At 36.1% G+C, this 25136-nt stretch overlaps 1 protein-coding gene, 1 long non-coding RNA gene and 1 other non-coding gene across 3 annotated transcripts; 1 reads left to right on the top strand and 2 right to left on the bottom strand.

The window, feature by feature from the left end:
• Positions 1 to 4654: 4654 nt before the first annotated feature.
• On the bottom strand, positions 4655 to 5136 carry LOC138127169 (uncharacterized). The gene is made up of 2 exons (XR_011158133.1): positions 4836 to 5136; positions 4655 to 4783 (listed from the first exon to the last, which is right to left on the bottom strand). It is a non-coding gene; the product is annotated as an uncharacterized lncRNA (long non-coding RNA).
• Positions 5137 to 13603: 8467 nt separating this feature from the next.
• LOC138125494 (pancreatic triacylglycerol lipase-like) lies at positions 13604 to 25115 on the top strand. The gene is made up of 9 exons (XM_069040837.1): positions 13604 to 13936; positions 14373 to 14641; positions 23112 to 23352; positions 23402 to 23514; positions 23813 to 23933; positions 24186 to 24479; positions 24532 to 24646; positions 24699 to 24896; positions 24975 to 25115. The coding sequence occupies exons 1-9, from the start codon at positions 13750 to 13752 to the stop codon at positions 25066 to 25068; spliced, it is 1632 nt and encodes a 543-aa protein (XP_068896938.1). The 5' UTR covers positions 13604 to 13749; the 3' UTR covers positions 25069 to 25115.
• TRNAD-GUC (transfer RNA aspartic acid (anticodon GUC)) lies at positions 24009 to 24080 on the bottom strand. The gene has a single exon. It is a non-coding gene; the product is annotated as a tRNA-Asp (tRNA).
• Positions 25116 to 25136: the final 21 nt, after the last annotated feature.

Raw genomic sequence — 25136 nt, 5'->3', positions numbered from 1 at the left:
ACACTTTTTCAAACGAAGTGGGACGGCCGTAATAAGCGCCTAGCGTTTTGATACAGTTGGCCATGCTGGGCACAAAGCGTTACAGCCATCTCTTATCCTGGTGACGGTGCAAAATCATAGCCTACTGGATGCGTTTACCTTTCCTTTGATTTTTTATCATTGCAAATTTTCACAACAAATTAAAACGCCAACAATAGGTACTTTCGATATTTTATTTTCAACTGTCTTTGATACAGTTCTGCTTTATTTTTATAAATATTATTCCTAAATGCTATCGTTCTCGTATCCTAACATTTAAAATTAAATTTTACCCCTTAATGTAAATGTGGTTAAATGAATTACTTTATCAATAATTTCATCTTCAATTTTATTTTTAAGTGAATGAAAATTAACATTAGGTACTGTTACATTATATATTTTTTATCCTGCCCAATGGCCGAATAAAATAACGATTAAGGCGTGATTAAGTTGTTAGCGTCGTGACCAGGAATTTGTCCGAAGACGGCACCGCTGGAACGCAAACAGAAGGAGAGGGTGAATGATACCAATCTTACCCCAGACCTCGCTATAATGACATTAAAATTTTTAAAGTTTACAAAAATAAAAATTATTAACAATAAAAAAATATTGACTTACAAACTAAAATGTAATCAAATCTTGAACAAACATTAAACAAAAATGTCGAAAGGCGGTAAAAGAACTTCGACTGATCGGTCTTATCGCGGGCCGAGACAAGACCGAGGAAAAAAATGGTTGGTTCTCTGTTGGCGAATGCTGTCCTTCTGGAGGCGGCGAGGACGACAGGACGGGGTTGCTCTAGAGTACGTCCTTTCGACTGAGAAACCTCCCTCGTACGGGTTCTGCTCTGACGATGAGGGAGGGCTTGAAACGGCAAGAGGACTACGTAGTTGGTTAATCGAGAGACTTCTGGCGACCTGGGGCCCGTTGCACAATATTTAAGAATTTACAAGTTACAAAATACAAGTTACAAGTTATTAGTTATTAGTACTAATAGATTGTGTTGCACAATTATTTTAGTTACAGTTGTAAATTCTGCTAAATTTTATTAGGAAAAAAAATGAAATTACTAGTGTAGTCGGCTTTGATTTATTTTTACTTGTCGCAATCTAATGTTGCGCCTGTCACGCTAAATTTTTGTAATTTAATTTGTTATTTCCAAAAATCACAAACCAAAATTCTAAATAGGTATGGGTAAACGCGATGAACAACGCAAGTTGTTATTATGCATTAAAAAAAAAATTCATCAGTTCTCGGGACAATTCCCCAATCACCCGATTTGGAAGACATTTTTTATATTTAGAAATAAAACTATATTATGTATAAATAAAATAATCTCGACAACCCCACATAGTGAAGAAAATTAGCAATTCAATAAAAATAAAAATTAAATTCAATAAAATAGAAAGCTCTCATAAAAATTTCTAATTTCCCCTTCAATATTTTCTGCCGCTGACACAACACATTAAATAAAGTTCTAGTCACTACATTTTAACAACATAATTTTTTTATAACACGACATAGGTACTGTTATTTTTTGATCCCATGCATATCAGAAATAGTGTGATATTGGCTACCATTCCAAACCAGTAGAGAGCTAAATATATGTAGGTACTACATAATTATTGTTTAGCAGTAGTAGCTAATAGCCCCACTTCTTCAGCTATTATGTAGAATCCTGTAACCTATTTGTTCTAACAATTTCATTTTTTCTGCGGGCAATCTAAACCGCTCCAAAAACTCTATTCTTGATTCAAATGAAAAATTAATTGGAGGACGAAAAATGTTACCCCTATGCTACCTTATTCGATTTGGAAATACTTCGTCTTCACTGCTTGATTCATAGAATAAGTCATGTAACATTTTGAAGAAAATTATTTCAACTTGTAAATTCAGATATCAATATTTATTAGCGACGTTTTGCTTGTAAAAATTTGACATTAAAAACTACAAAACTAATATATTAGTTGATTTGTGTCTGCCATTGTGCAACAGCTATTAGTAAAATCAATATAAAATACACTAATATTTTTCATTTTACAACTTGTAACTTGAAATTACTAGAGATGAGATTGTGCAACATAATTTTACTAGTTACAAGTTACAAGACTAATATTATTACTAATAAAATGATTGTGCAACGCGGCCCTGGTGGAGATTCGTCGTGGGGGTGGAGCTGCCACCGATCGTTTTCCATCGACCTGTACGCGTACACGTGTGTTTTAATCTGAGGTACCGCTTGCATCCGAAAGGGAAGAGAATGTTGAGCCAAATTTCTCACCAGGCCGAAAGGGGAGAGTGATTTCTATCCGCAGCGAGCGATTTGTCCCACAAGGGAACCTCCTGGCGGCGCGGTTTCTTAAATCCGTCCGTGACGAGCGGGGTGGTTCCTACCCGTGGAGGGAGAAAAGACTGGAGATGGCATTTCCTATGCTTCCCATGTTAAAAATCCGAACCCTCTAAAAGCACGTGCAACAACCTTTTATGACCCAGTCCACAATGCGCTAGATAAAGAAGCACAATGCGCCTGGAAGGAAGGCCAAGGAAGCTATTGGCCTAGCGTCTACGAGTATAGGCGATCGAAATTAAGGTCACTTAGATCAACACACTACGTGTTATCAGTTTCAGGGAATTTTGTTTGGCAGAATAACAGCAGTCTTTTAACGTCAAAAAAGTTAGGTTATGCGATATGCTGACATTTTTTAAATTAATTAGACATCTTCATAAGATGTATCGAAATATAGGAACGATTGTTAATGGACCTTTACAAATAAGGATGATCTTTGTCGCACAGTGACGTCACTGCGTAAAGTAATTCTGCGTCCTGTGAGAAAACAAACATGTTGACCGTTAGGTAAAGTAACTTCGACGAGTTAAACCAATGGAAATAAGTGTAGCGGTCAACTGTTCTCTCACAATGCGCAGATCTCACGCGCACATTTTCCATCTCTTATAAATGTAAAGGTCCATTGCCTGAACCCAAAAAGAAAACTACAATATTATAGGTACTGTAGTGCCCAGATTCAAAATTCCACTTCACGGCTACCAAGTAGGCCTTGGTTTGTTTACCAAAGATGGAATCCAGTAGGCCATGGTCAAGAAGTGACTTAAGGAATGGTGGGAGGAGAAAGCTTCTTATTTCCACCCTCGCCGGAGGCAAGACGTGTTTGGTGCGTGCAGAGTGTTTTGTTTAAAAATCTCGTGTTTTTTTTGCTAATTCCCACTGCCATCCGCTGTTGAATTAAACGTTTTTCATTCGCGAATTAACAGACGGAGTGTTTTCCCGTGAGATTTGGTGCAAATCAGTGATATTGACGCTGTCCCATTTTGGCGCCACTTTTTCCCTTTGTCTCACGTGTTACACTAATCTTTGTTCGAGCCAGGACTGTGTTTTGTTGTTATAGGTATGTTTTGCAGGTAGAACAGCATTGTAAATATTAAATTCTGACATGCTAAATTCACAAATTTGTTAAAATCATAATTTGTTCGTATCGGAAGAAAAGTTTGTGTCATGTAATTGGGAGAGCAGTTTAGAGCGACATCAGCGTTCGTTTCGTCACGGGCTGTAATAAATGTCCCGCACTTCGATAGGCATTGATTTGATGATTGGGACTATATAGATCACTGCACGTAGTAGTTTCGTTCGCTCAGCGTAATTTCCTTTCCTTTTGTCCTCGTCCCCTCCGAACCTACGCGTGAGATTCACGTACACACATGGAAGTTGTGTGCCTCTTCCCCTCCGAACATACGCGTGAGATTCACGTACACACATGGAAGTTGTGTGCCTCGTCCCCTCCGAACCTACGCGTGAGATTCACGTCCACACATGGAAGTTGTGTGTCCCGTCATCTCCCTTCCGACCGGCATGCGGATGTAGAAATAGGGCGCGGGGGTGTCGCATGCGTTAGAGGTTGTAGTAATGTTCACACATGTACTCTGTAGTTGTTGTATCTCCATTTAAACGGCTCGTGACGAAATCGCGCGTCCCCGTAGCTCAACTGTACCGAAATGAAATATTTTATTGTAATTCGTGTTTAAGCAAAATTTGTTATGGAGTTTGAAAAGATTCCGCCTTTGGGATACCGTTTACGGGGGTTTTATCGGTCCCGTTTTGCAATAACCGCGTTTTATAATTTGTTTATTTTTGTGTTTTGTCGGGCAAATTCGTTCATTCACCTTAATTCAAAAATCTACTTTGTCGGTTCGTTTGGCGTATGCGAGTGCAACGTGAGATTTGGCATTGTGTCTAATTTCTTGTTTGTCTTTATTTCTTTAAAAATTCATCGTTTGCTATTTCGATTTTGGTAAATTATGTATTTTGTGTTGCATCGTTTAATGCTGTTTATTTGTGTACACCTTATATTTTGTTTTGTTGCCATCTTGCGTTGCTCGCTTCAAAAATTCATTGCGGATCAAATAATTAAATGAAATAAAAGTTGGCGTCCCTCACATGTGTGTTTTATTTGCGGCACTCTTCCAACTGGAACCCTCATCGTTTGCATTCCGAACCTTTTCCGCCAAAAGAAAATCACAACGTAGGGCTCCTCCGATTCGATGACGATCACGACCACATTTGTTACCGTTTGCGCAGGTTCAAATATTTGGCGGAAAAAGTAATGTCTTCAAATCATTACAGTACCAGTTGAAATATCTTTATTTTTGAAGAGTTGCCTGTTAGAATTGCAAGCTTGATCAGCACTTCTTGAGCGTAGTTACACCATTCAAAATAATAGCCACTGTTGTCTTCGCATAATATTCTTTGTCCCTAAAACCCAAACGTCAATCACGTTAAGACCATAAAAAATAAAATAACTTACCATTCGGAACATTAAACAATTTCGATCCACGGTTTGTTGAACTTGAACAACCCATAATACAACACTTATTACTGACCATAGTAATTTATTTAAAGAAACGTAATTGATTCCAAACGAAAAATACAACGAGAACAGAGAAAAACCAATTGAAACCATTTTTAAAACAAAGAGAATAGATGTTTAACGAGATAACTAGTGAATTGGGCCTTGAAAAGCAAGATACAATTATTGACAGTTAGTGACACTTCAAAGTTTTCAAACGTGACTCTGTTTTGTTTATCCCCAGATAGAGTTTATTGTGCGACAACGATAGATATATAAAATCACTAATGGCGCTACCTTAACACGTAGTGTGTTGATTTAGTGACCTTAATCGAAATGTTCTAAAGTGACCTCTGGCGGAACCTGGTTGAATTACTTGGTGAAGTATACCTCGTGGTTGTTACATGTGTATTTAAGCTTAGATTATAGTGACCGGAACGCTTCCGTATCCCGAACCGTGCCCTTCCCCGCAATCGCAACGTCCCCGCAAAAATGCGTTGCTATAGCTAGTGCGTTATCTCTTGACACGCGAGGTGCGCGGTGGGAGGAGTTTAGCAGGGAGAAGGAGAACAATCGGCAAAGATCGGTTCAGCAGCAATTCAACAACGGCGATTTTTTAGAACAGGTGGGAGCCATTCGGGACTAGTCCCCTGAATTTGGTCTTCTGCGCAACTTTTACTCGCGTGTCAAGAGATAACGCACCAGCTCTAGTTAGAGTGACCCGTAACGTTGCCGTACCCCTACCTAAGGTATTGACAGATTTCATGTTAAATATTGTAGGTTATGCTATTCCAATTCGTATTTTGTTGAGAAGCCAGAGAGATCCCAGAAGACATAAAGTAATATTAATAATAATTTATGTAATACCTATTTAATACCAGTAAATATTTGACAGATTTAGCAAAGCAAATAAAAATGTTGGGAAGTGAAAAACTTCCAGGAACGGATATAGAATTGCCGTATGTCATTGTTGCTGATGAGGCGTTCCCACTAAAATGTTATATTCAGTAGATAGGGTCCTTCCTATTTCGTCCCATGCCTGTTCTCGCATAAAGTCCATTCAAAAAACATTTGGACTGTCAAAATCAAAATTGCAGTTGTTAGGTTGGTTAAATCACTAGTTATTTTCATATTGCCCGGTTGATATCTATTATTTTTTTGATTTTTCAAACTATTCATTTGTTTAAATAGACATTGTCAATTGCAAAATTATTTAAGTGCATTTTGTAAAAAGTTTAAAATGGAAAGTTCAAACGAACTGTGGTGGTTCTATTGGCGCGAGAGAAAAGGGCCATAACAAATTATTATATTATAAAGCCATCCCTTCAACAAAAAACGTTTCTGATTTTAACCCAACTGTGGAGAAACAACATCTTTTCATTGTGGAAATGAAAACCTAATTAAAGCTGATTGGATCCCTAAATCCTAGGGAGTAATCCATTTTTGACACGAGAGTATGACAAATTCTAAATTAGGTACAAAATATAGTTTAGTTTAGTGATATAAGTGTTAAAAGTAAGATTTTATTTTGAGAGAAGGCAAGATTTCGGAACGAGCGCAACTAGATTAATCAATGTGCCCAGGTTTGGTTGTTCTATAAAAGTTAAAAAAAAACGTAAATAATATAAGATAATAGATTCTAACAATATTGCCACAATTTTACCACGACTCATGTTAAATTAAAGTAACCTGCTTTTTTAGTTATTTGTTATAGCCACAAATATACCTCGTGGCAATAAAATTATTTTTTGGTTCAACACTGTCAGAATTTGAGAATTTTCTCCTTTGTGAATGCATTTTGATAAATGTCACAACTTGTCAAAACGAAACGTCAAGCTAATTTTAAAGATTTTAAGCGATTTGGAGCTTTTAAGAGGCTCGTCGAACCAAAAAACGTTGTATTCAACTCGTTCGTGTGTAAATTGGGCCTTTTTTGGCACTCGTGGGCCTTTAAAACGCTCGTTACACTCGCGTTTTAAAATGGTCCACTCGTGCCAAAAAAGGCCCAATTTACGCGCAAACTCATTAAATAAACTACTAATTTTTGTTCGACACTCTCAGAATTTGAGAATTTTCTCCTGTGTGAACGGATTTTGATAAATTTGACAACTTGTCAAAACGAAACGTCAAGCTAATTTTAAAGATTTTTAGCGATATGGAACCTTTAAGGGGCTCGTCGAACAAAAAAACGTTGCATTAAACTCGTTCTTGTGTAATTTTGGCTTTTTATGGCACTCGTGGACCTTTAAAACTCTCGTTTCACTCGAGTTTTAAACTGGTCCACTCATGCCAAAAAAAGCCAAAATTACACACGAACTCGTTAAATAAATAACTAATAGGTTACTGGTTACTAGGTTAGAAATTTTGACGGGAATTTCCGATGTCAAACAGTTTACCCTTTGTTTCTTTAACAACTGTCGGGCTGTGGGCTGTGCTGTCGGCACCATAGGACAGATTACTCATTATATGCCATAGGCACTGCCACTCCACTCTCACATTCTGCATTCTGATTGGCTATTTGTTACAGCTCAAGGCCATTTTCGTAGGTACCCGTCCCATATAAGATAAATGTTGGCGAACTTTCATACGGTAACAATACGATGCGGCACGGTCTGCGGCCACTATAATAGCTTTCATTGCCTGGCACAGAGTTTAACTTTACGGTACGGAAAGCGGATGCGGCTACGGTTCTGTTGCGTTCAAAAAGTTGGCGAAATTTCGTACGGTAACAATACGATGCGGCACGGTCTGCGGTCACTATAATAGCTTTCATTGCCTGGCACAGAGTTTAACTTTACGGTACGGAAAGCGGATCCGGCTACGGTTCTGTTATGTTCACTATAATCCAGGCTTTACTATTTACTAAAGTTAATTCAAGTTGCAAAAAACCACTTTGCCTTTGCAACAGCACTTTTATGGCATTAGTAATTTGAAATTACTTTAAAACTGTACTTATATGGAAAATATTCAATCCAAACTATGATTTTCTGGTCCCTTTGTGCCTTTATTTGGTTCAAAATAGTTACTTATTCTTATCTGACCCAAAACACATTTGCCCGCAAAAACTTATTGAAATAAAACTATAAGTACTGGGTGTTTACCTTTCTTTGTCACGTAGTATGTGACAGGACCTGACTGCAATCTAACAAAAAAATATCTTGGCCTGCTACGTATTTAAAACAATCGTCAACGGCTAATTACTAACAAGTAAATCTATAACCTCAAAAGTTCATTCAATATGAATGTTTAATCTTCCTTAGTTTTTCATTAAATTGGTACCTACATTTTAACAGATTTGGATTAAAAGAAAAAGTTGATAGACATAAAGCATGGATGCTTAAGTTTTCAGGCACAGAGCAAATAAAACCACCCTGGTTACACTTTTTAAGACTCTCTGCCCTTTCCCAACACACTGAGATGAGGGTACTGTCTCCAAATAAGAAAAAACATCCTCAAAACTAAGGTACACCATCGTACACAATAACAAAAACAGAAACGAAATAACGTAATGTACTTCTTACGACGGCCATATTTGTCACGATTGCAGCGCCACCATCGGTCATTTGTTTCGCCTATATTCAGAAACCTTTTATGACTCTGTAGTTTTCTCGGGCCGGTACACTTATTTGAATTAGTGCCATCTCCAGTCTTTTCTCCCTCCACGTTCCTACCTGACTGGAACTGCTCCGGAAACGACACCCCTATTTGACCGCACCAACCTTCACCCTCTTTACTCACGGCTGGCTAGACGAAACCTCTTTAATCCGGCAAAAAAATTTCCTTTTCGAACGCGCGAGCGCTTTCCGCAAAGAGTTGTCGGGGGAAATGCTTGGGTTTGCGCGGACTATTCAATTTGGTGTGATCAGGAATTTTTTAAAACGTAACAGTACTTATGTTTGAATTACTGTTGAAATTTTGCTTTTAATATTATCGGCTGAAGTTATGTTACTCAATATGATCGTATCCCACCTCCAACCGGCGGCACGGCAATTTTGCCGGAGTACATACACTATTACGGATATTACTATCAAGTAATAGTGCAGTGCTTATCAACATAATTACCGGCGTCTCGCCTCCGCATTTTGACTTTGTTGTGTATTATGTTCTGTGTCAATGTTAAGGAACTTCCTCACGATGTGACATGAGTATAATAATATACCTACCAATGTGTTATCTAAATCCAGAATTTTTAAATTTTTAAAAAGAGATTGCGGTACTATTTCCGTTGCTGAAATTACAAGTGGTAAAATCGAAATTTTTTCTAAACACCAAAAATTTCTCATAGCAACGGACAACTCTAAATATTTATTAATTTTTGTGTTATATGTCTGTGTTATATTATGTGAATTTGGAACAGCTATATCTAAAAGATATGCTTGCTTTTGTTGTTTATTTAAAATTATAATGTCTGGTCTGTTATGCTTAATATGAATGTTATGCTTAATATGAATTGTTCTATCAAAATATAACTTGTAACTGTCATTTTCCAAACAACTTTCTGGTGTATAACTATAATGTGGTTGTGTATTCTTTAATAAATTGAATTTAACAGCTAAATTCATGTGTATAATTTTAGCGAATATATCGTGACGTTTTTTATATTCGCTTTGAGCCAAAACGGTGCAAGAAGAAATGATGTGTTCAATTGTTTCCCCTTCAGTTCCGCAAATCCTACATTTATCAATTATCGATTGTAAACCGCATATGTGTTTTTTATAATTTCTTGTATTTATAACACGATCTTGTATTGCAAATATAAAACCCTCCGTCTCAGGGTGAATATTTGATTTCTTAAGCCATGCATGAGAGGCCTGAATATTAATTTCTGGTTGTTCCAGTTCTTTAAAGTATCTCCCATGTAAAGACTTCTGTTTTATATTTGCTATTGTGTCAGGTATATTTGGCTTAACAATGTCTGAAATTATATTATCACTTAAATTTAAAGGTGTGTAGCCTTTATCGGCTGAAACCAAAGCATTGAAAAAGGTGTTATCACGAGCTCTATTGAGGAAATAAAAAAAATTTGTTACACAGTCTAGGACTGGTTTACAAATCTATGAAGGGCATGATGACCAACTCAATAGACCGGGACCAATGGCTTAACGTGACTTCCGAATCACGAGACAGAATATAGCCTTTTTTTTAATTTTTTTTTTAAATTTCGCTCTGGGTCGGAATCGAACCCGCGACCCTCGCGTCCCTGAGCCGAAACGGACAGACATTTATCGAATGCGACAGGCCGGATAAGAGACGAGTCTCTTATTAATCTAGGAGGCCGTGATACAAACGTAAGAAATTTGGCATGTCCCAGTTTTTTTTGCCCACCAACCGTACAAAAAAGAACAGTCAAATGATTGTCAAAAATGCCAGGAGTGTCCAGATTTCATAGTAAATAAAGGTACATATCAAGTTATAACTGGATAACGTATTACTGGCTGCATTTAAATTTCATTAGGGTTGGAAGGTCATGTGAAGTAGTCTGTATAAATTTACTGTAAAATACTAAATACAGATTCCATCTGTACTGAATACTGTATTAATAATTATCAAAAACAGGTTACACTTTATCGAACAACCTGCAAAATGACTGTTAAGATGTTTGTTTACCTCAGCTCCTGCAATTCCCGGAGGATCTCAACAAACCGTAATCGGTCCCTCTCCCTTTCTTCTACGTTTTCATTTATAAATTCGATGGTCCACTGTTGGAGTGGGTTTCGAAGGTAGATAGATATAATAATGCTACTGTCGGGACCATCTCTATCAAATGTCTCAATGCACCTTAAGTGCACGTACCGTTTCCGTACCAATTCTCATGGCAGAGTTTTATACTAGTTGCGCAAATGATATAATGTTCTGTATTTACATTAGCCATCACTTCGACAATATCTGTATCGTCAATTTGGATTGTAAGCTTGTTAAAAGTGTTCATATTGACTATCTTTTTTTTGATAATTTTTTACGGCATAACTGTTGGAATTGTTGAAAGTCGCTTATAATTTTTTGAATGTCCATTTTACCTATCCTTAATTGAAAAACCAGTCTCACGAAAAACAGAGAGAGAAAAGTGTTAAACAATTTTTTGGTTTTTACACAGGCAAATATGAAAAATCACAGTAAAAACGTTCCGAATCTGAATTTCGTCTTCGAACTTGCTCATTTCGGATTAAAAAGGAGCAACAATTACAAAAATCGATGTTTTAAGTCGCCAACTTTCTAACGAAATCCCAATATTTTTGAAACTCAGGATGCTATGGAATGGCCCACTAAGAAATTTGGCAACACAGCCAGTGTCCTGGCCTGTTAAAATAGAGACCGCCTTGATTATATGTCACCATAAGAGAAAGTAGGCTCGATCCTGGTTCCTAGGGGAGTTTTTGAGAGTTAAATTTGAGTTGGCAGCCTGGTTGCCACAGATTTTGTGAAGTAAATGCAAGCAAAGGAGAACGCACACTTTATATGTAATTCTAAAGACCACTCAAATGGGGATATTTTGATATCAATCGACGCGTCTTGAAATGACAAATATTTGATACCATTGCGCCAAAACGCTAACTCTATAAATAAAGCCGCAATCTATAATTGAAAATCAAAAACTTCCATTTACTTTGTATGAGTGTGAAAGAGAGCGGTAGATACCCTTTTCGGGTTAGTTTTGGGGACTCCATAAATAAAGATAGTTATTTACGGGGGCAATTGACTTCTTAAGAGGGTTCACAGTAGGATGTAGAGTGCCAACACTTTAAGGAGAACACACCAATAAAGTTGCGCGGCAGACGCAACTACGTTGGTCGAGTCCATTTTTCGATTTCTAGGGTGGGAAGAACCGGCCATGCGGCGTCAGAGGCGTGATCTGCTTTGCCAGTGTTCGTTTCGTTGTTTCGTGATTTTAGGGTTGTTTTCTATTGCATTAAAATCAGTTCTTTTCAATACTTAATAATTTTTATTTCGTTATTTGACCGAGGTTATTACTGATAAAAGCGGTATCACAATCATTCAAATAAAAACGTATGCCCCCATTTCTGAACGCAAGTGATACGCCACTGGACAAAACTTCACGGACAGATTTGGATGACTCCAACGTGTTCTCCTTAAAGTGTGCGGGCTCTATAATTGCAAAGATGCCACTGAACCAGTACAATGCCTTTAAAAGGGAATAGCCGAATCCGTAATCCTCCATAAACTACAAATGACAGTTTTATGAAGTGTTCTGACAGAAATCAGTTGGAAAATATTTCAAGTTTTATCGATTTTGTCGCTTTATTAATCGAGTTACACATTTGGCGCAATGATATCAAATATTCGTCATTTCAAGACTCGTCGATTGATATCAAAATATCCCCATTTGAGTGGTCTTTAGAATTACATATAAAGTGTGCGTTCTCCTTTAAATAGTTTGTAATGTAAACCCCAGTATCGCTAGTTCCGTGCAAATTCAAATATTTGAAAAATGAAATAAAACCCGCGAAAATGGCAAAGTCGTGATCGTCATAAAAACGGTAAAAACCCTAGGAAACTCCTACGTTGTGTGTTTTATATGTACAAAGAAGACTAGCTTCTCAAATGGCTAGAGTCGGCAGTGCCACCTTTACTTTAGTTTAGTAAAGTAAAGGTGGCACTGCTAGAGTGCTAGACCTTCCTAATATGTAAGTATGTACTTACTTACTACAAAATAACGAATAAATAAATCATTCAGTGGAGCAATATTCCGTTTATTAAACCCCAACATATTCTAAATATTCTCTGTTTATTTCATCATATTATTTTATGGCACCCACATATACTTACTTTCCTAAAATATACATACATACCACCGTTCACACACATTGTTTTATTTTTCACACTACTTTCGCAATCGCCACGTGCGGATTTTGTAAATTTCAGACAATAACAGAACAAACAGAAAATATAAAATATTATGCAGCAATAAACCACATTTTTCCTGAGAAACGAAAGTTGGTATATTTTCAGTAGCTAATTAAATTTAGCAATTAACTGTGTTAACACTTCCTGCAGGAACTGTCTGGTTAATGGATTCAGGAGCGCTTTCATCTTCACTAAGTTAATTTGAATTTAATGAAATTAAATGTCAACAAGGCTTTCAGTGTTAAAGAACACAACAAAAACATTACCGGATTGAAATGTAAACAAAAAAGAGGTGTCAGGATAGCACTGAAGTAAATGAAAGCTGACTGGTTGTATTCAAAGATACCTACGACTAAAATACAGAATTTACATCGATAAATAAATCATAGCGATATGAATCTCAGTTAAATTAAATTTGCATAATATGTGTAAACTGGAGTAAAACTAATAGTAAGAATTGCCGCAGTGGCGCAAATGTTATACATAAACATTTTTTCTAAGGTTAAGGTTAATTTATTTCAGCGTAACTTATATTCATTAAACTTGGATGGTTTCGGAAGGATATGTATGTAGCAACGTGGTCAATTAAAGTCACTGTAGCGGAACTAAAAAAGAAAAAGTACTTGTAGCATCTAAAGAACATTATATTTTCACTGTTGAATATATTAAATAATTTAAATGGTTTTTTCCTGACAATCTAGAAGGATGGCGACACATTTATGGTCTAGATGTGAACCATGAGGGTGAGGGAACTACGAAATATTTTTTACGAATTTCACTTTTAGAAATCCACCTGCATAAAACACTCGATGATTGATACTTGCAGAATAACAAGATTAAACCAGTCCTCAATATTGCTTTCCAAGTGAAAGTGGAAGGAGTAATTTTTAAACCGGCGTCAACATTAAATCGTTTCAAGCGTTTCAGTTGATCTTCGTGGTTGCTGCGAGTTATCCAAAGTCGAGAAATTGAAATATGTGCGTTTCGTGAATGATAAAGAATAAAAACGATGTTTGTGTCGAAGTATTTAGTGTTAATAACAATAGCTGTAAGTCATTTCTGTTGCAATGGACAACAATTCCTGCAGAGGACAAGATTCCGAAGACTCAATAAACCATCCGGATTTAAATTGAAGCAGCGCTTGCAGGAAAAGCTCAATCAGTACAAACAGAGAACAATGCAGACCATTTGTTACGGTGAGATTTGTTTGGAAAAATCTGTATTTTTTCGTTTAAACTGTTGTCACGTTAGAGTCAAGATTACAACACGTGCTAAAATTTCAACACAACGCAAACAACAAATGAATATGAGGAAACGACAAAGGTCAGCTTTGGTGTTTTTCAGGCTGTAACATTTTCGCGACAAGATACACAAGTCGTGACGCAACGTTTTTGTCTTTTGTTAAACTTCCTATTTGTTTGTTTTGAACTAGACCGTAGAGAAATGTTTCCTGTTTCGGTTCGTCTCACGAAGTATATTGAACCGGAATCATCTCGTACATAATTATGTAAGCGAAGAGCGAATTCGTGTTGTTGTTATAGGAACCGCTCATCACTGTAAAAACCTCCGCAATTTTCCATTTATAAATATTACATTTCCGGAAAAGGCACGTTGTGAAAGTGATTTTTACAGATATCGTTGGCTGCTTTGAGCTGCCTCATAAAAGGTCACCGTTACAGAAAGTACCCGAAAATCCGGATGTGCTGGGTACCAAGTTTTATTTGTTCAAGAGAAGTACAAATTTGTCACATCCGGAGATTCTCAATTACGACGACGAAGGGAAATCGCTTGCCAATTCGTCATTTAATTATACGCTGCCGATGAAGATGATTATCCACGGGTATATGGGGAAATGGAACGATATTGGAAATCTGATCGGAGCTAACACTTATCTGAAAATCGTGAGTATTTAATAATTATTATTGATTTGATTTCATTTCAAAATGAGAAATATTGGTGCCTTAATTTATAAAGGCAAGACATTCGGATTGTCTAGAAATTGCACATTTAAGATATGTATTCAGGTGCTTATTTTTTTGTGCGTAGTGCCTGTTAAGAACTGAATAAATTACGAACTGACTTGAAAACGTTAACATTTATCATTAACATAATTTACAAACATTATTTGTAAAATGACACTAATCTTTACTTCATAAAAACAACAATGATCCTACTTCTTTTGTGTTGCCGATCGGCGATCACTTTCTTTTAACGCCCTCGATGATTCGTAACCATTTAACCAAAGATGAAATACCAAATCATTTACCGCTAATTTGTCTACTTGAATGGACAAATGTCGTTCGTTATGTAACAAGAATTTTACTGATTAAATGCCTGTTACATCATTTTCATGGATTTCATTATGTTTTTCAATGGAATTTTACTTAAATGAATGATTCTTTTATCATCGAGAAAGCGAAACTAAACATTTTTTTTAAAGGTCATGTAGAAACAACATTTAATAAAGGTGTACTCTTCTTCTGGTTCAGGAACGTATTTAGAAGTGAATACAGAAATCGATAAGTACTTACATAATTTTCGTTTAATGCTTTAAACCGTAAACAAGATTGGTTTATCGAAAAGTAGCAGCTAAAAAAATCATTTTCATATTTATTTTTAAAGCAAAATGTCATTCGATTTTAAACTTATAGTTATTTACATAATTAATGGGATAAAAGCAATATTACAGTACTCGAGTGTGAAGAGTTCATCTGTACTCATACGAGTTTCCTGTAATATGCTTTAGCCCACGTGTTATGTACAATATTTTATCTAAGCTCGCGTAGAATTAAAAAAAGGTAAATCTTATTGATTTTCGCCAGTGGGATAATAGTTATTTACACAATTAGTGGGATAAAAGCAATATTACAGGATTCGAGTGTGAAGATTGCAGATGACGAGGGCGTTAGCCCGAGTTCATCTGTAATCACACGAGTTTTATCTAAGACCGCCCCGAATTAAAAAAAAAAGGTAAATCTTATTTATTTCCGCCAGTTTCATTACCCCACTCAGTGGAATAATAACTTACTTATCCCACTGAGTGGGGTAATGAAGCTCACTTATTCCACTGAGTGGAGTAATGAAAGACGTCCAGTAATGAAGTTCCTTATTCCACTCAAATGAGTGGGATAAGTGTCATTTATCCCACGGGATTAGATAAATGAGTTTAATTACCGCACTCATAGCCGATTGCACCGTCGTAGTTTAAAATTAAGAAGAGCTTAAAACCTTGGTTACAATTATTAAAAACGTAGCAACAATTGTTTTTAACCTTGGTTTAAAAATAAAGAACGTCGATACAACCGGGCATTAGTGGGATAAGAAATTACTTATCCCACTGAGTGAGGTAATGAGACTCATTTATCCCTCTGAGTGCGGTAATGAAACTCATTTATCCCACTGAGTGAGATAATGAAATGCGTGCGGTAATGAAGTTCTTATCCCACTAAAAATTAGTGGGATAAGTAATGGAAGTGAATAATGCATCTACATTTTAAAAATTAAAATTATTTAGGTTTATTAACATTAAGTGCGCGTAAATATTAAATGAAAATGCCATTTAAAAAAATATTCAGGTAGTATCTAATATGTAATATCAAGGTTTTACCGAAATTTTTTGCAAAATAATAATAGTAACATCCACCGAATTAAATAGACTAGAAACAATTGCTTGTTGTTTTGTCAATTGATGGTTACAGTGTGGTTGGAGTAATTGTTATCGTCAATTTTCTACAAACAGATGTTACATAGTACAATTACATTTATCATAGAAATTTTGAATCTATTAGTACTTTATTCAAAGTTTTTTCACAGAGAAACAACGCGTCGAACGGCACTTCAGTTTGTTTTTGCCAACTAAACACCAATACAATACATTTAAGTTTGAAAAGATTTCACTTACCGATAGATAAGTGAAAAAATTTAGTTCTTGTTTTTATTAAAGAAAACAGAAATTGCTCTTCGAAGAATAATAAAAGGTGATAACCGAATCACCTATGAAATTATGAGAAGTACCTTGGTCATTGAAATGGGTGCTTTTATGGTATAACGAGAATGGAAAATGATATCGTGCAAGTGAGAATCTTGACGCACGAGGCTCCAGCCGAGCAAACGATAGACACTTTCCAGCGAATATTGTACACTATTTTTCCTACGACACTGAAAAAAGTCATTTATTGCAAAAATATTTATTTTTTAGAATCAATAAAATTAATGGTCAGATTATTACATAATTTGACAGTTACTGAAAATGGGGTTTCTTAAAGAATTAGACTTGAGAGTATGTGTCAGTGTATGATGTCGATACTGAATCTTAGAATGTGAAGGCAAGGAATCGATTATTTCCGGTTCTGTTCTGTTGCATTTTATTGGTAACTGATTCATCAATATATACTTCGACAACAGCAGTAGATTTCCATCCATCGTGACGTTTTTAAGAGTTTAAGTTTAAGTGTCTCCACCTGCATCAACAAGAATGGTAGCCGAGGACCGGCGAAAACAATATCCTGTGTATAGTTCTGGATTTTTAAGGTTTAAATAAATGGCTATTTGTTTAGGGATGCTGCCAAGTTTGTTCACATCTACCGGTTGTCTAGCACATTTTTGGTTTTGATAATTTAAAAAGAAACGATGCTCATTTGTACACTTCTGTTCACGGAAAAAGCATACAAGTTTGAGAGAGATTTTTGCAATTTTTTGGCTGTGTAAGTTTACTTGATATTTGTTTCCATGTTTACCCATTTTAAGTTATCAGGTAAGAATTTACAAACAAATTTTCATTATACCAGACTTAAAAAAATCCACAATAAACCATGAAAATAAAAAATACATATAATGTTGATAACAATAACATTAGACAATAGAACACATTTTTTGATAACAGTAACATTAGACAACAGAACAAAATTCTACAAAATTTTACAATAAATAATTAAATATAAAAACAAGTTGTTAGTAATTAATTAGGGCTCCATTCTTTTCAATCAGTTTTTCTAATCTACTTGGCATTGAGTGAATTAAATTCCGACAAATGTTATCATTTAAATCAAGATCTTCCCATGCTGTTTCAATGGCTTCCCATAACTCTTCTTGATTTTTGGGACGAAAATTCCTTTTGTAATTTTTTTTTACCAACCACCCCCATACATTTTCAATGGGATTCATATCAGGACTAGGTATTCGCCGGCCATGGTAAACTCTAATATTGTTCCGTTCAAACCATTGTTGAATTGTGCGGGCGGTGTGGACAGAACAATTGTTCTGTTGGTAAATAAAATTGTTTTCGTCATAAATTTGATTTACCGATGGTAACATTATCAGAGTTAAACCTCGCACCAATTCTCCAACAAACGCCAGGCCACTAACATATTGCTCTTCAACTCTTGAATTTGGTGGTCTGTAAACAGGAATACGCCCGTCACTGCACTATTTGGATGTTTTTTCATCTGTGAATACAATTCGTTCCCAAAAATTCGGATCTCGATACACATACATAATTAAGCGCAAACACAACTCTCGACTGCTTACACTCATTTGAAAGCAATGCTTTCCTGGCACTTGCACAATTTTTTAAATCTGAAGTTTTAATTCCCCTACATGCCGTGGGACGAGATTCCGGACCCAACCTTTCGGCGCAAGGTCCCATCTGGTTCCCATCGTTTTTTCACTCTTGCTACAGTACTCGCATTAAGATCTAGATTCTAGATGAATCGCCAATCTTCTGATCGACCAGCCCTCTTCCAGTTTGGCAATAATGGCAACTTTTTGGATTTCAGTTAATTGGTTTGTCATTGTACTGTCGCGAGCAAAAAATTCTGGTCGTCAATGTCATTTCAAAATTTGGTTAGATTATCACAAATAATAGCTATTAACATACCTAGCGATGTTATGACTATCATAACTACCGCAGATGTCGGTTTGAAATCCGAGCTCGTAGAGCGAGGATTTTAAGACATCTAAGGTTGTTATGATTCATAACATCCGCGGTTTGTTCAATAGTTTACCGGTTTCAGAATAAGCCGAAGAGAATTTAAAACAATTAAATCCAAACACACAAATAGATTGAGTTGATCGCGTTTGCATGATATGTTCGAGTGTCATAGTTACATTTGCTTGTTTATACAAACAGACATTTCGCAAAATGAGTTTGAATGATAGTGTTTTACCGAAAAACGTCTTAAATGAAGAAGAACAAGCTTTAAATAGCTTAATACCGGAAAAATCGAAAGGCAGGAGGTACTTATCTGAAATCATAGAGACACTCAAACAAGGGCAGGATCTAAATAAGGTTACAAGTGTAAATGACAGTGATGTTGGCGTATTTTCATGAACTGGTAAGTGCTCATAGTGTTAGTTTCGTAGCGTATTTATCTTTTTGTTTATAGAGTCGAAAAACTATAGCCCCTCTGCCCCTCATCATTATGGACGTAGGTACTACCCGATGCCCCATGCTATGAAGTGCAGTTCACTTTTACTATGGCAGAGTTCCGTCTATTTAAGTAATTATTGTTGTTTTTAGTTCCGATTGTTTGAATTAATAATGAATAAAGTTAGATATTGTCTTCATTTGTTGATTGTTGTTGACATGTCACTATTGTCACTATGGCAATATTACCCTACAGCATAACTGTACTAGTACAGTTATGACTCACCTACCATCCAACTTTTGTGAATGTAAACCAACCCTTAACTATACTGAAACCGGTAAAGAAATTTTCCTGCCTGATTATGCCCACGTCAACAAAGTGTCAAAAAATTAATTAATCAATGTCAATTAATGTCGTACAACATGATGATTGGTTGTGATATTTAAGACGGTTTTACAATAGAGCATTTTCCATTGCGTCAAAGCATGATTTTGACGACCAGTTTTTTTTTACTCACGACAGTACATACACTTTTACTTCGACTGAAGTCGAATTCTTTGAATTATTTGCCACTGACAGTGACAGTGACATCAGGTGTTCGTAAATCTTGATTTACACAGCCAAAATCTAAGTGTATGCTTTTCAGTGATCAGAAATGTATTGTACTATGGCGGACAAAAAATTTTGAACGACTTGTTATTCCTTTGACATCTAAATGTAAAACTGGCTTTATGGTTAACTAACCTCATTTTTTATTTTTGCCTTTCTTGTCATGTCACCAGTGACAGAACAGAATAGTCAATCATAGGTTAACACAAAAATTTTGGTGTGCCTGTGTCAGCTCACGAATGGTGAACGTGGATGAATCTTAATCGTTTCGTCTTTGCCATCGAAATTGCGAAAGTCTCTGCAGCCCCTAGGCTATCGAGTAGTGTAGAATGGAGATACGTAAATACCTATCTAGTTCTTAGAGGTTTAGCATCAACACAAAATCAGGAATGTCTTCATCATAGATGAAACCAAATTTAGTTCTATTTACGTCAAGACAGAACGACCCAACAGGTTGTATTTTGGTACGCAAATATCAAAAAATTCAAAGTAGAGATCAATCCACAATACTAACAAATTATAACATTTATTTATTAAACTTAAAATTAAAAGTGTAAAATAAAAAAAACTTTACAAATAAAACTGAAGAAGTCAATATTTGATCATTGCTCCATTTTGTTGTACAACCAAGAGCAATCTATTCCTCATGGAGAGGCACAGATTTCGGTGATAGTTCGGGGGTGCCTCGTTCTGTTCCCGGAAGATACCCGGCTTCTTCCAGAACCTGGACGCCGAACCACCGTCCCAGTGTCTTCCCACTTCCGCATAATGGCATGGATAGTGCCCTTCGATAACCCTAAATTCGTCGAAATTTGCCCATACGACATACTTCTCTGGTGAAGGGTTACTATTTTGGCTTTAGTAAATTCAGATACGGCTGGCATTGTATCACTAAATTATTATTATAAACTTGATAGACGTTTACTTCAAACCGTCAATTTTTCAATTTATAATCGTCATAATAACAGTAAAGGGCAGCTTACAATGACATTTTTTGATATGCCAAAATTTGATCGTTCAAAATTTTTTGTCCGCCATAGTATATGGTAGTCTAAGCGCCGCATATTTTTTAAAAATTTTATAAAATTCACCGGTAATTGTGAAGGAACGTGGGTTCTTTCTTTCAGTGTCAAGTATTTTAACCAGAGCACTCAGAACAGCAGATCTTAGATCTTCAATTTCATTAATCTTCAGCTGGCTTAATTCTTGTTTGCGGCATGCGCCAGTTATACCAACAATCAATGCCACTTTGGTAAAAAAGTACTATTCCGGACACGGGATCTTGGCCACAACTGACATTTAACTGTGTGAATTGGCCTTCGTTGAATATAACCCAACTTTTGACTTGATATAGATATTTATGCATTAAGGGAGATATGAACATGATTTTTCCCTGAGGTTGACGTGGTTACACACCGAGGGCCTTTGGCCCGAGGATTATAAGTCAACCGCGAGGAAAAACATGAGTATCTCCCGTGGTGCATACAGTATTTTATTTTTTAGTGTTTGTATTTTTAAAAAACTTTTAACTTTCTTAAAAATATTTTGCAGGGAAGATTGCGTGAATACAGTATTAGTCAATTGTGGGGTATTTCTGAAATGGTCTTTGATGCAACCAAAAATACTAATTCCAGCATTCACTAGATCTGTAATTTAAAAAAAATTAAAACATTAATCCATGATTGCATTGCTTTGAGAATTGTCAACTTTGTCTTGACAGTTTTGCGGTAAGTGGAATTAGTATTTTGGGTTGCATCCAAAAAAAATTCAGAAATACCCCACAATTGATTCATACTGTATATGGTTGCTATATACGTTATCATATCCCAAAACTTGACTACAAAACTGGGTTGAATATTTTCATAAGGGCAAAAGTTAACAGGGGGTTGAAAAATTAGCATGTAAAACCCTATGTTCAGTGTTAAAAAAACTCATTGTATAAATAAATGTATTTCTTTCTTTAGTTGGGAACAGTTCTCAAAAATTACTTTGTGATAAACCCAGACGAAGGCGTGGGGGTGAAGCGGCGAAAGTGAGGGGATCTCCAACTCGAAAAAAACTTTTTTATTAATTCATTAATTAGTTCCTAGTAATGCAAGCTTTTCAGACATCTTTTGTGTTCGTACTTCGCAGCATCAAGTAATATGTCCATAATGATGAGGGGTTATGTTTCTTTGACTGCATAAACAAAAAGATAACTAACACTACGAACCAGTTACAGTCGTAACCTTATTTAGATTCTGTCATTGTTTGAATGCCTCGTATGATTTCAGATAGGTACCTGCCTTTTGATTTTTCCAGTATTAAGCTATTTAATACCTTGTTTTGCTTCATTTAAAACGTTTTGCGGTAAAATACTATCAGTCAAACTAACTTTTCAAAATGTTCATTTGTACGGGGTCATTATAAATGATTGTAAGTACCATCGTAGGTCACTTTGATTTTGCTTTCTTCGTATAACTGCCTTACGGCCTTTATTAGGTTGACTGATATTCGTTTTTTCTAGTGCTTCCCAAAGTTTTATTTGTGGGATAATACCATAGGCTTTCTTCAGGTCGATGTAAACCATATGCAGTTCTTGTTCATATGCTGTCTTCTTCTCAATTAGTTGTGTCACACTGAATAAGTGATCAATCGTAGATCTGCCTGCTCGAAAACCTGCCAGTTTTAGTGCTTCCATATTTGCATACTCTTTTTCTATTCTATTCTTGATTACTTTTCCGTTGTTACCGCTTGTTTTATTATAATTTTACTTAAAATATACTTTCACCCAATTGTCCTCGAATAGAGGTACTGAATTATTTATACAACTATATCATTTTCAACACTCAGCAAACAAGTATGGCTTTTACAAAGTAGAAATAGTAATAGGGTTATTTCCATATAGGTATTTTACCAATATTCGCATTTCGTAATGTATATCCAATTGAGTCCAAAATACTTACAGCGAAGGTTAACAACTTACTAGATACTAGCAAAAATCAACCTTTCGCTCACAAAACGTGCTACCAGAGATGATTTTTATACAATTAAGCAAAATCTAAATACTATTCCTTTTTACCGTATTTTATAGTAAGGATTGCGAAACACTCGAGAATAAAAATCGTGACTTTTTCCAGTATAGGTACCTACTGTTGAGCAATTATAAAATTTTCGCAACTGTGGTGACGATGTTCTATTGTAATCCGTACATTATTATGTATTTGTAAAGAAAGTTGGTAATAAAATTGCCCGCGTCCTTGAAATACAATCCATTCAGCACACAGAACCTAGGTCAGGCATGTTACCTAATTGATTCGTTTCAAACTGGCATCTAACCTGTTATTAATCGATTAATTATCAAAAATACTTCCACTTATATAAGCTTGTCAATTTACACATTTTCACCTTATTACAGTACGATTGCAACGTGATTTTGATGGATTGGAGTCTAGGCGCCAGGGGTCCTCAATACGCTATGGCGGCGGCTAACACGGAAGTAGTCGGCCGTCAATTAGGAATATTGCTACTAAAAATGATCGAAAACGGTCTGAAACCGGAAAATATACATTTACTTGGATTCTCGTTAGGCGCGCACGTTGCAGGAAGTTCTTCGGAAGTTCTGAAGAAAAAAGGACATTTAATTGAACGAATTACAGGTTTTATGCGAGATTCACAATGAACAATTAAAGAACATGATTCTTTTAGGACTGGATGCCGCAAGTCCTTTGTTTAGAACGAACCACCTGAAGGAAAAACACAAGAAGTTGGACAGGGAGGACGCGCGTCTTGTTGATGTCATTCACACAGACGCAAGCCCGGTACTCTTTTTTCCCTTGTCCAAGGGCGTAGCAATGATTTTTTGCTGGGGTGGGTCAGATTTTAAACCACAGACAAATGATAGATAGATATTGCAGATGTATCTTGTTTTTAATGTGTTTTACTTTTATTCTGGGGTGGGCCGGGCCCACCTGCCCCCCCCCCCTTTGCTACGCCCTTGCCCTTGTCCCTAAAACAAGAAAGATTGTCTTCGTAAACGTTTACAATCGTCGACAAAATTTTCTTGACAGAGCTTAGTACCTATCTCAAAATCTTTACTGACCGTTATCATTTTTTCAGACTGTGACTGATGGCTTTGGTTTGTGGGAACCTATTGGACATGTTGACTTTTTCCCAAATGGTGGGCAAGAACAACCTGGTTGTACCGACACCAAACAATCTGTGGTGGTAACTCATTTCGGTAAGTTATAAAAATTAAAATAATGTACTAATAATAAAATAAATGTACTTGTAATATAGAAAAATAAAAAAAAGTCTCCCCGGCGGGGAATCGAACCCCGGTCTCCCGCGTGACAGGCGGGGATACTGACCACTATACTACCGAGGACTACGTTTTGTAGAGCTCATTTATTCGTATTTATAGTTATAAATCATATTTTTGGAGTAAAATTTTTGTACTTTTAAATACATAATATAATTATTGACTTTTTAGATAAAACTTTATCCAGAGAGGTAGCGTGTAGCCATATAAGAGCTTGGCGCCTCTTCCAAGAAACCCTTCTCAATAAAGCTGCCGGTGGCCAAAACCGTTGCGACTTCACAGCGTTCAGCTGTCCTGGAGGATTAAAATCCTTCGAGAGAGGATTCTGTTTTCCCGACTTGCCGAAACCGAACACTTCCCTAGCTCTGGATTCAAGTTACAGAAATGACATAGGACGCTTCGGTGAGGACGTCAAAGGAGAAGGAGTCATGTTTTTCGCTACTAGAGCAACACCCCCCTATTGCGGTATTCTAAATTATATTTAATTAGCACAAATAATAATTAATGATCATCGTAGGAACACAAATTCAGGCCTCGATTCATATTTCTCCGAAAACTGGAGTCATTAAAGGAATTATCTTATTAAATTTACAATATCCTCATCACAGCGTCTCGTTTCACATCAATTGCGAGTACGCTAAAATACACTAAGGCATAACAGATAATTTAAAAAATTAATTGCAGTGCTGATGACCTCATTTTGACTGGAACTGTGATGAGTGGCTTGGCGGTCTCTGATTACGGCACGTTAAATGATAACGTTAAAAATATCACTGCCACATTAAATTTCGTTGATTTGGATCTTGAAGAAGAAAACAACAACACGTACATCCCTACTATCTACATAGATAAAGTGGTGATAAGGGACATGTACGGCAACAGGTACACAACTGATTCATTGAAATTAAACCACCACGGTTATTGCATACAAGTTTATAAAACCCTACTCAATTTTTTTAGATGGCAGTTTTGTCAAAAGGACACGGTTCTGAAGGACACCACTGGTTTGAATCATAACTTTTCCATAACACTGACGAAGAATGGCTGCCTTTAATCCATTAAAAAATAAATCGAATAGTAAAGAAAAATGTGATAGTACTTTTATGTTGTTTTTTTAATAAA

This window comes from Tenebrio molitor, chromosome 3 (genome assembly GCF_963966145.1).
Source record: "Tenebrio molitor chromosome 3, icTenMoli1.1, whole genome shotgun sequence".
NCBI lineage: Eukaryota > Metazoa > Arthropoda > Insecta > Coleoptera > Tenebrionidae > Tenebrio > Tenebrio molitor.
The sequence above is the reverse complement of the archived record's forward strand: the minus strand, read 5'-3'. Positions and strand labels throughout refer to the sequence as shown.

What these genes read in the sequence shown, in the direction of transcription:
- LOC138125494 (XM_069040837.1), top strand. Translation starts at nt 13,750, where the DNA reads ATGTTTGTGTCGAAGTATTTAGTGTTAATAACAATAGCTGTAAGTCAT. An exon ending in CTAACACTTATCTGAAAATC is followed by an intron (nt 14,642 to 23,111) that starts GTGAGTATTTAA and finishes ACCTTATTACAG; the next exon opens with TACGATTGCAACGTGATTTT. An exon ending in AGGGACATGTACGGCAACAG is followed by an intron (nt 24,897 to 24,974) that starts GTACACAACTGA and finishes CAATTTTTTTAG; the next exon opens with ATGGCAGTTTTGTCAAAAGG.